General features: G+C 40.0%; 1 protein-coding gene across 2 annotated transcripts in view; it reads left to right on the forward strand.

Moving 5' to 3' along the window:
• Positions 1-9,375, forward strand: part of CNGB3 (cyclic nucleotide gated channel subunit beta 3) — a 142,260-nt gene extending 132,885 nt beyond the window's left edge. The window contains exons 16-19 of one of the 2 annotated variants that reach the window (XM_087420587.1): positions 6,363-6,509; positions 6,746-6,920; positions 7,948-8,022; positions 9,115-9,375. In XM_087420587.1, the coding sequence (XP_087276713.1) occupies positions 6,363-6,509; positions 6,746-6,920; positions 7,948-8,022; positions 9,115-9,375 (658 nt within the window). The remainder of the gene's footprint in view (positions 1-6,362; positions 6,510-6,745; positions 6,921-7,947; positions 8,023-9,114) is intronic. The other variant, XM_004441130.3, reaches the window with a different exon arrangement.
• The last annotated feature ends 1,876 nt before the right edge of the window (positions 9,376-11,251 follow it).

Genomic DNA, 11,251 nt, shown 5'->3' on the forward strand with positions numbered 1-11,251 from the left:
AGGCCTTACCTGATGCCTTAAGGTGGCCTTACATTAGGGTTTTTTCCTCCTCTTTTTCTGCCTTTTCTGATTTTAATTGAGCGTTTTATATGATTCCATTTTCTCTCCTTTCTTAGCATATCAAGTACACTTATTTTCAAAAAATTTTAGTGGTTGCCCAAGAGTTTGCAATATGCATTTTAAATTAATCCAAGTCTGGGCCGGCCCCATGGCTTAGCGGTTAAGTGCGAGTGCTCCGCTACTGGCGGCCCGGGTTCGCATTCCGGGCGTGCACCGACGCACCGCTTCTCCAGCCATGCTGAGGCCGGCTCCCACATACAGCAACTAGAAGGATGTGCAACTATGATATACAACTATCTGCTGGGGCTTTGGGGGAAAAAGGAGGAAGATTGGCAATAGATGTTAGCTCAGAGCTGGTCTTCCTCAGAAAAAAAAATTAAAAAAATAAAAAAATAAATTAATCCAAGTCTACCTTTACATAACACTATAGCATTTCACATGTGTGCAGGACCCTTATAACAGAGTAGTCCCAATTCTTCCCTACCAGCCCTTAAGACATTAATGTCATACATTTCACTTGTCCATATGCCATAATCACCCAATGCATTGTTGCTTTATCATTTAAAGTTGTCTTTTAGATAACTAAGAGTAAGAAAAACAAAAGATTTTAGTTTTATTTTACCTCTATTTGTTCCTTCTCCAACGTTCTTCCATTCTTTATGTAGACCTGAGTTTCTTACCTGTATAATTTTCCTTCTTCCTGAAGAACTTCTTTCAATACTTCTTGCAGAGTAGGTCTGCTAATGATGAAATACCTCAGTTTTTGTTTTTCTGATAAAGTCTTTGTCTCTCCTTCACTTTGGAAAGATAATTTCACTGTACACAGAATTCTAGGTTGGTGGTTTTGTTTCTTTATATTTCACTCTACTCTCTTCTTACTTGTGTGGTTTCTGATGAAAAGTCTTCTATAAATCTTATCCTTGTTCCTCTATAGATAAGGTATTTCCCTGCCCTCTGGTTCCTTTCACGATTTTCTCTTTGTCTTTGGTCTCAATTTGAATATGATATGCCTAGGAATAGTATTTTTGGTATTTATTCTGCTTGGTATTCTCTGAGCTTCCTGGATCTGTGGTTTGGTGTTATTAATTTTGGAAAGTTCTTGGCCATTATTACGTCAAGTATTTCTTCTCCTCCACTCTCTCATTTTTCTTTTTCTAGTATTCCAATTGTTGTTGTTGTTAGTGCCTTCAAGTCAATTCTGACTCCTAGTGACCCTGTGTACAGCAGACCAGAACCCCACACGGTCTTTTTGCACCATCCTCTCACCTTCCAACACTAAATCAGACAATGTTTTCCTGTTATTCACAGGGTTCTCATGGTCAATTTTTTGGAAGTGGGTAACCAGATCCTTCTTCCTGGTCTGTCTGAGTCTGCAAGCGCCCCTGAAACCTGTCCACCATGGGTGACCCTGCTGATATTTGAAATACTGGTGGCATAGCTTTCAGCATCACAGCAACATGCAGCCACCACAGTATGACAACCAACAGACAGGTGGTGTGGTTCCCTGACCAGGAAACGAACTCAGGTTGCAGAAGTGAGAGCACCACATCTTAACCACTAGAGCACCAGGGCTGGGTAGTATTCCAATTACACATATTTTATACCTTTTTCAATGTTTGGTTTCACATGCAAGAAGCCTAGAAGCCACCATTCCATCCTAACAACAAGCAAAGCTGAACAGACTGAAAAATAAACAACTCTTCTTGGATCTATAAGAGAGGGGAGAACAGAAGGCAAACCACTGCCCCCAAGATTGGAGAGACTGACAGGCAAATACAGGGAACTGCAGCTTACCCGAGCAGAGATTCACGGGCAGAAACCACTGCAAGAACCAGTGCCCGGGTCGGGAAACCCGAACTGAAACTGACTCTGAGAGTTAAAACCTCCAGGGGGACCCAGTCATGGGAGGGGCCTGCACAATATTGAGATTTACCTCTGGGAGCTCGACTAAGTTCCCACAGTAAATATCAGAGAAAAATCCCCTTGTGCTTCTGGTGGTGGGAGGGGAAGAGGAACCATTTTGAAATACACCAGAGCACTGTGTTCTTCCTAATAAGATCTGCCCTCAGAAGAAACTAGTTAACCAGAGCCTAACCTGCTGGGGTATTGTTGGAGTCTAATGGACCTGGGGGAAGGGAAGTACCCAACTCCAGTCCATACTAACCATCCTGTCCCACCTAAGGGGGAGGAAAAACCTAAGAAGCGTTGGTGAAGTTCACAGTCCAGAGGCATGGGCTCACCAAAGGACTGAGATGTAATCATAGGACTATAGAATATTTCCTCTCCCCTACACTTCACCACCACATCACTAAAGGCCTGTTTATAGCAGTTTCTTTCACCCAGTACATCATATCCAGCAATCAACGAAAAATTACAAGGCATACCAAAAGGCAAAAAACACAATTTGAAGAGACAGAGCAAGCGTCAGAAACAGACATGGCAGAGATGTTGGAATTATCAGATCAGAAATTTAAAACAACTATGATTAATATGCTAGGGGCTCTAATGGACAAAGCAGATGGTATGTAAGAACAGATAAGCAGTGTAAGCAGAGATAGAAATCCTAAGAAAAAGTTAAAAAGAAATGCTAGAGATGAAAAAACACTGTTAACAGAAATGAAGAATGCCTTTGATGGGCTTAGCAGACTGGGTATGGCTGAGGAAAGACTCTCTGAGCTAGAGGATATATCAATAGAATCCTCAACAACAGAAAAGCAAGAGAACAAAGACTGACAAAAACAGAACAGAATATCCAAGGACTGTGGGACAACTACAAAAGATGTAACATATGCGTAATGGGAGTATCAGAAGGAGAAGAAAGAGAGAAAGGAACAAAAAAATATTTGAAACAATAATGACTGAGAATTTCTACAAATTAATGTCAGACATCAAACCACAGATCCAGTAAGCTCATAACACCAAGCAGGGTAAATGCCAAAAGAACTACACCTCAGCATATCATTTTCAAATTATGGAAAAATCAAAGATAAAGAAAAAATCCTGAAAGAAGCCAGAGGAAAAGAACACCTTATCTGTAGAGGAACAAAGATAAGAATTACATCCAACTTCCAGAAACCATTCAAGTAAGAAGAGAGTGGAGTGAAGTATTTAATTTGAGAGAACAAAACCACCAACTTAGAATTCTGTACCCAATGAAATTATCCTTCAAAGGTGAAGGAGAAATAAAGACGTTCTCAAACAAAAATTGAGGGAATTTATTGCCAGGAGACCTGCCTTGCAAAAAATATTTTAAAATATTCTTTAGAGAGAAAGAAAATAATATAGATCAGAAACTCAGATCTCTATAAACAAAGGAATAGCATCTAAGAAGGAATAAGTGAAAGTAAAATAAAACTTTTATTTTTCTCATTCTTAATTGATCTAACAGACAACAGTTTGTTCAAAATAATAATAGCAACGATGTATTTGATTATGTATGCTTATGTATATATCATATATGTGATGCTTGTATTTTTTGAAATTGTCCCACAGTTCTTGATGTCCTGTTCTTTTCTTTTTTTTTTTTTCCATTCTTTTTTTCTCTTTGCATTTCAGTTTGGGAACTTTCTGTTGACCTATTCTCAAGCTCATCTATTCTTTTCTTGGCCATGTCCAGTCTACTGATGAGTGCGTCAAAGCCATTCTTCATTTCTGCTACAGTGTTTTTGATGTCTTAACTAGTCCTTTTGAATGTGTCTTAGAATTTTTCTCTCTCTGCTTACATTACCCATCTGTTCTTGTATAATGTCTACTTTTTCCATTAGATCCCTTAACATATTGATCATAGTTATTTTTAATTTTCTGTGTGATAATTCCAACATCTGTGTCATATCTCAGTCTGGTTCTAATGCTTTCTTTGTCTCTTCAGACTGTATTTTTCTTTCTTGGCTTTCAGTGTGCTTTGGAATTTTTTGTTGAAATCTGTAGATGATGTACTGGGTAGTAGGAACTGAGATAAATAGGTCTTCAGTGTGAGGTTTTCTGTTAATCTGGCTAAGGAGTTGGGCAGTATTTAATGTTTTGCTGTAGCTGTAGGTGCGAGAGCTTTCAAATTTCTCTAGTGCCTTTGTTCTCCCCTGCTAACTTGGGCCTTCCCTAAGTACTCCTCCTCCTGAAAGTCTACATCTTGCAGCTATAATCCGCTCTTATTATACTGGAGCCCCCTTGGTATGCTGATAAGGTGTAGGGAAGATCTATAATCTTACGACTAACTGTCAGTCTTTCAGTGGACCTGTGTCCCTGGGATGTGACCTTCACAAGTGTTCCTAGCTTTTCATCCCCCTTAGGTAAGACAGGAAGGCTAGAGGGGCCTGGGGTGGGAGAAATGCCCTTCCTCCAGGTGGGATAAGCCTCTGGTAGTCTTTTTCTCTGGATAGTAGTCCTTTGTTATGGAGAACAAATGAGCGCTGGGTGTATTTTACAATAACAATCATCCCCTTCCACTGTCAGAGCCACAAGCAAGATCTTTCTTGGCTCTTAACCATGAGAACATGGTGGGGTTCTTCAAGGTAAAACCCATAAAAGTTTCAGTGTCCCCATAACTGTGGCCCCCAGGAGCATCTCACTTTCTTGATAGTCCACTCTCAGCCTACAGCAGTTTGTCAAAATCACCCTTTAAGTGTTCCTACCAGTTATGGCTCCAAGGGCTTCTGTTCCAGGTAAGGCAGGTCTCGCCGTGGCTTCCTGGATTCCCCTGTCTCTCCAGATTTGGGGGAGTTTTACCCTGAAACCTCAGTTCTCTGATGGGTCCAAGAAAAGTCATTAGTTTTCAGTTTGTTCAGCTTTTTCTTGTTGTAATTTTGGGAATGACAACATCCATGTCAGAGCTGAAACCCTATGTTAGTTTTTTACAATTAACAGCCAGTTGGAATGTTCCCTTTACCACAAGGAACATTGTTCCCTTTTCTAACAACAGTCGGAAAACGTACACATTGTCTAATATAAATCTTCAGACATAGGACCCGGGCAGCTTGCCACGCCTCATTGCCCCCGAAGGCAGGGTGGTGGAAGTGTGAATATTCATATTGCCAGGATGTTTTCTCTGCCCTTTTCACCCCTAGAGATCGCGTTCTTATTAATGTGAGCCTTTTTTCTCCATTTCTGACTGATTGACTCCAAGAGATTCAATCTATTGTGTTATCTTCTCAATGCAGAGCCTGCAGTGTTTTTTTAAATATTTGAAATGTGTTTTTTATTGTCTTGGTTTTAAAGACCAACCCTTATTTTCCAAATTATTGGTGAATGATAGAATTTTTATCCATTTGTTTTATTCATTCGTGTGTTCATTTATTTGTTGACTATTCGTTGGTCACTTCCCAAATGCAAAATGCCCAGGTATGTCTCTGAGAGATATAAAGCCCTGAATTCTCTGACATTCTGGGTGGGAAGTTGTATATGAACGACTAGACTACAGAGCAGTTCATGATATTGAGAAACAAGATGATTTGGGAGTGAAGTAGGGGAAGAGATTGAATTCACCAGATGTAACCAGGGCATCGTAAGATTTGATTTCAGAGCTGTATCAGTCAGAGCCCAGGCAGGAAACAGAAGTACACTCAAGCAACGTAACTAAGAAGACTTTAGTAAAGGAATTATTGACGAAGTGAAGGAAAGTCTAAAAGTTCCCGAAAAGGGATGGCGATGCATCCTGAAGCTAGCAAGAGCAAGGGAGCTGTGCCCACAGCGAGGCTTGAAGGGAACAAGGGGAGGACACATTACCAGAAACACAGAAAGAGCTGTGGGAGGTGTGCTTCTAAGAGATGGCCGCATGGCAGGAGCTGTGGATGTTGGCAGAGAACTGCAGCCACTGCTCACCGAAGGCCTGGCAGGGAAAGAACGAGGGAATAAATTCTCCAACCCCACTCTCCTCCTGCTTTCCGACTTCCTACTGGTAATTCCCATTGGCTGAACCCAAATGAAAGTCAGAGGGCAAGCCCACAGAGATCAGCTTCCTGAGGAGCAAAGAGGATGGGGAAGGATGACAGGTGAATCTAGGGGAGCAAATGGAGACACCCAATCCAAAGAGATTCTGAGCTTCTGGAGTCTGGGATGAAGAATCTCATGGGCACTGATGGCGACCAGTCCTCAATCTGAGGTGAGAGAGACAAAACATGTTGAAAACTGTTGCCGCTTCTATTGCCACCACATCTTGACTCTCTCCACACAATCACCTGAACTCTCACCTCCAGGGGATGATCTCTGAAGCAGTATAAATGGTTATCATATTTCATATCTATTTTTTCAGAGATTTGGGTAGAGGAAGAGTGAAACTCGTGGCAAAGCTTCACTTTTCTCTTTTACAGCCTTCTAGCGGCAAGAGGAGGAAACCGTCGAACCGCCAACGTGGTGGCCCATGGGTTTGCCAATCTCTTAACTCTGGACAAGAAGACCCTCCAAAAAATTCTAGTGCATTATCCAGATTCTGAAAAGCTCCTCATGAAGAAAGCCAGGTACAACCTTTAAAACCTCTTTAGAGAGGAGTTGGTTTTACTTTGTAAAATCTAAGAGGAGAACTGTGTTTTGATGGCAGTGATCAAGTTTCTCTCTGAGATTCACTTAACAAACAACTGTTTATACAGTTATCCATTGAAAACCTCACAGATTAGGAGAAACAATAGTATTTCTGGGAGGTTTTTCCAGAACTCTCACAGCGTTTTCTAAAATGGCCTTTCTCTCCTGCCCACAGAGTGCTTCTAAAGAAAAAGGGTCCGGCCGCGGAGGCAACCCCTCCAAGAAAAGGACTTGCCCTTCTCTTCCCTCCAAAACCAGAGACCCCCAAAATGTTTAAAGCTCTCCTTGGAGGCACAGAAAAACCAGATCTCTCAAGACTACTCAAATTGAAGAGAGAACAAACCATTCAGGTATGTGAATGGCAGGGTGAATGGAGGCCTGTAACGGAGAGACCACTGGACTCAGTGTACCCAGACAGGCTCCTCTTTTAATTCCATTTCAGACACTGGGATAATTTGGATTCATCTAATGCAAATAATTACTACTTTATATATAGCACTTATTATTACTTAAACTGTATCCACATATATAACCACATTTAATCTCATGGGTTTATTATAGATGATTTTAATATAAACGTATGTATAAATACAGTTGACCCTCATTATTTGTGGATTCTATATTTGCAAATCTGCCTACTCACTAAAATGTATTTGTAACCTCAAAATCAATACTCATAGTGCTTTTGTGGTCATTTACAGACGTATGTGTGAGCAGAGCAGTGAAAAATTTAAGTTGCCCGATGCTCATGTTCCCAGCTGAGGTGAGCAAGAGATGCTCTCCCTTCTTATTTCCGCCCTCACACTGTCAACAAGTGACCTTTCATGGTCTAACTGCTATGTTTTGTGCATTTTTGTTTCTTTTTTTATCCACTGTTAAAAATGGCCCCTAAGCCTAGCGCTGAAGTGCTGTCTAGAGTTCCTGAGTGCAGAAACGCTCTGCTGTGCCTTACAGAGAAAACACATGCGTTAGGTAAGCTTCTTTCAAGCATGAGCTATAGTGCTGCTGGCCGTGAGTTCCATGTAATGAATCAACAATATATGTTAAGTGAGTGTCTCTAAACAGAAATACATATGAAACAAGGTTACGTATTGACCACTTGACAAAAATGTTGTGGCCAGAGGCTCGTTGGAACCTAATCCTGCATTACTCCTAAGAGCAATGGTTCAGTATTTGCTAATTCAGTGCCCGTGGCAGCTTTATAGAACAAAACCACCATGAATAATGAGAATCAATTGTATATATATATGCCTATAAATATATAACATATTTTACCAATAAGCCAGTAAACATTTTCACAAATAATCAATTATGTATCACAAATGTTCAAAGCCAGAAGTGACCTCATAGATTTCATTCAAGCCCTTCATGTTATAGATGAAGAAATGGAGATCCAGATCAATCTATTTGGATAAGATCACAATCAGTGACAGAGCAAAAACTATTTCTCAGGTGTCCAGACTTTCAGGACTACACCGAGCTGCCCCCCAATTCCTAGAAATGTCAAAAAACTCAAATGTTATTATTTTTCTCTCTTTTTTTCCCATATATTTTTATTCTCATAATAAGCCTATGAGGGCAGATACTGAGAAACAAAACAGGGAGTCATGTTTTCTGAATCTACTCATTATGTTATCTCTAAAACTAAAAGAAATGGGTAGCTGTGGATCTTTCAGAAAATTGGTAGAGCAAATATTATATATTTTATAATTTAGCCACACTCAAGAGACTGAAACTTGCCTCTTCCTTTCCCACACACACAACACTGTGGTGAAATTTAAGGATACGGTGTAAACCAAGTGTCTCATTTACATCAGCGTAGAAATAGTAACTTGTGTAAAAGATGTATGGGGGTAAAGAAATACATAAGTCAGCATGTTAAGTAAGGTTCTCGACTTTGTGTGTGCACATTCACACCTTGTATAAGCTTCTCTCAAATGGATCCCAAGCTCACCGGTAAAGAGCATGGTATGTTTTTTACTATGAAATTTCTACAGATGATACTAAACACAAAAGGTTCTAAAACTATAGCTGAGGCACCCATGGGATGAAGGGAGAAGGTTGTACGAGGCAAGAGATGTAAGTTTCTCCCTGAGGTTCTCCCACATACTTAGGCAGGAGGGAAACTATGCTTTTTATAGTATTTTTGTGATATTTGGTTAATACTTTTTTATTAAAAAATAAATATTTAAAATTTCATCTTCATAAAATAAATAAATATTTAAAAAGCAGAAACAAAGAGTCTTGAGCACCAAGTCTAATAATTCAGAGAGCGTGAGAACCAATAAGAAGAGGGTTCTTTGGCGGGGACAAACTGTAGTCTAGACTAACACCATCAGTCAAATGTGACGGCTCAGCCCAGTTCTGCAGAACATCCGAAACATAGCCAAATGATAGTCGAATGCAGTCATGCAGACATGATTCCCATATCAACTTAATTCAGTCTGTGGTGGTGGGGATCCTTAGCCACTGTGTATTAATCAAAAGACTCCAATGTCCTTGATGATGATTTCAGTGCCAATTCTTTGTAACTGCTTCTTTCAGAAAAAAAGTGAAAATTCTGAAGGAGGAGCGGGTAGAGAAAAAGAAGGTGAAGATAAAGGAAGAGAGTCAGCAGAGAAACCACTGGACAGATCCGAACAGACAGCAAGTTCTGTCACAGCAGAGGAAACGCCCCAGCCGACTAGCAGGGCAGCTTTACCCAGAGAAAGTAGCCATCAATCACTCATCATCAGCATGGCTCCTTCTGCGGAGGCCGGGGAAGAGGTTCTGACGATTGAGGTCAAAGAAAAGGCTAAGCAATAAATGCTTGATTATCTTTAGGTCTAATCTAGCTAGTTCCCAAAGCGATTGTATCCAAGATTGTAGCTTAAATTAATGAGAGGAATAGCCCTTGCCAGGACCCTTGAGAAACTATAGGCAAATCCCTAGCTTGGTTTCTAGGACTTATCTGAGACTGTGATCTTAGCAGTGGTAATAAGAAGATTATTAAAAAACCATCCCTATTCTCTGTTGTCATTAGCTTTATGCAGTTCGTATTTCTCCTTATTGTATGTATAGGGTCTTTTTTCCTTCTGTTCTTTCTTGATGGTGTTTCTTCCCTCCATTTTGATTAGCTTGGTCTTGGCTTTGAAGTAATTCACCAACCTTTTCTCTTAAATCTTTGTGCGTATGTTAAAGTCTTGTATGGCACTGTTTGTCCTGGTTAAATGTTCTTTGTACATGAATATTATCTCTTACTTGTAAGGGAGTGTGAGATTTTAATAAAATGTCAAAAGTCAGGTGATTTGCATTCAAACAAGGGTGATGAGTGATTCAAATATCAAATCAACCCAGCAGCTGGGACTAAAAGGAAGCAGAGATAGTGGACATGAAATCTGACTTGCGGAAGTGTCCCCTGAAGAGCAATATTGGTCGGCAGGACTAACAAACCCATGGGCAAAATCACATTGCAGAAACGTGTTGGAAAAATTGTACCCTTTGCTAAAGAAACAAACTTTAATATTTTCCCTCATACCAACATAAAAGGCAACAATCTACCTAATTCCTCTGGCTCAACAGACTCAGACAGGAGGAACCAGATCGTCCCCGCAGACTCAGACAGGAGGAACCAGATCCTCCCGAGCATTTGCTTCAAAAGGTGCCAGATTTGAGCTTCTCGTTGTTTTCAGCTTTAGTAAAAAGTGATGAGGTTAGGAAGGCAGACTGTACGTATCGGATTGACATGTCCCTACAATTTGCAGAACCTACATGTACAGCTGTTTACAAAATCTCCAAGTTAATTAAGTGCACTTTAGGACGTTATCCTTGTGAATCAGCTAACATTAGCATAATTACCAAAGTCTCATGCTGTGAGGGGGCTAAAAAAGCCAGGCTGATGTCGGAGGTAATAAGACACACAGGATTCCATTCTAAGAAATGCCATTAGTATGTAACATTAAAGTCTGTATAATAAGCCTATTTCCAAGCCCCAGAAGATGGTCATTGTAACAGCACGCTGCTGAGAGGGTTTTCACAAATTATATTAGCCAAAAAGCCTACAACACAGATGCATTCAGCAACCCATATATAAATCGATCACTAAAATAAAATGTATCATTTTGTAGAGTCACCATTTTTTAATCTAGTGTTAGAGTATCATAAAAACATGGCAAGTTTTACAAAAGGTTGGTTGGTGCTTTTCAGGATTTAAGAGAATAGACGGAAATTGTTAAATAGTGCTTACTTGACAAATGGGAGTTTGTGTATACAAAGAGTGATTAGAAAAACCAGAAAGAAAAGGTGAAAATAGGGCCTGAAAAGAGTCTGATAGTAGGAAAAAATCCTGAACTTGTGAATAATATGCTCTCCCCTTATACCCTGTAAAGAAATTAAAATATAACACCATTGCGATTTATGCTTTTCCTCTGTCGCTTATTTCCTCTCCCAAACTATCCTATTTCAGATAATATAATCTTTATTTTTCCAATGCCTCAGACTAAAATCTAAGAAATAATCAGTAACTCTTCCATTGCTTATATAGTGTCAACAAATCCCTATTCCTTTTTTTTTTTTTATAATTTTATTTATTTTTTTTTTTCCCCCAAAGCCCCAGTAGATAGTTGTATGTCATAGCTGCACATCCTTCTAGTTGCTGTATGTGGGACACGGCCTCAGCATGGCGGGAGAAGCGGTGCGTCGG

This window comes from Ceratotherium simum, chromosome 31, assembly GCF_057802395.1.
Source record: "Ceratotherium simum simum isolate JZ-2026a chromosome 31, ASM5780239v1, whole genome shotgun sequence".
Taxonomy (NCBI): domain Eukaryota; kingdom Metazoa; phylum Chordata; class Mammalia; order Perissodactyla; family Rhinocerotidae; genus Ceratotherium; species Ceratotherium simum.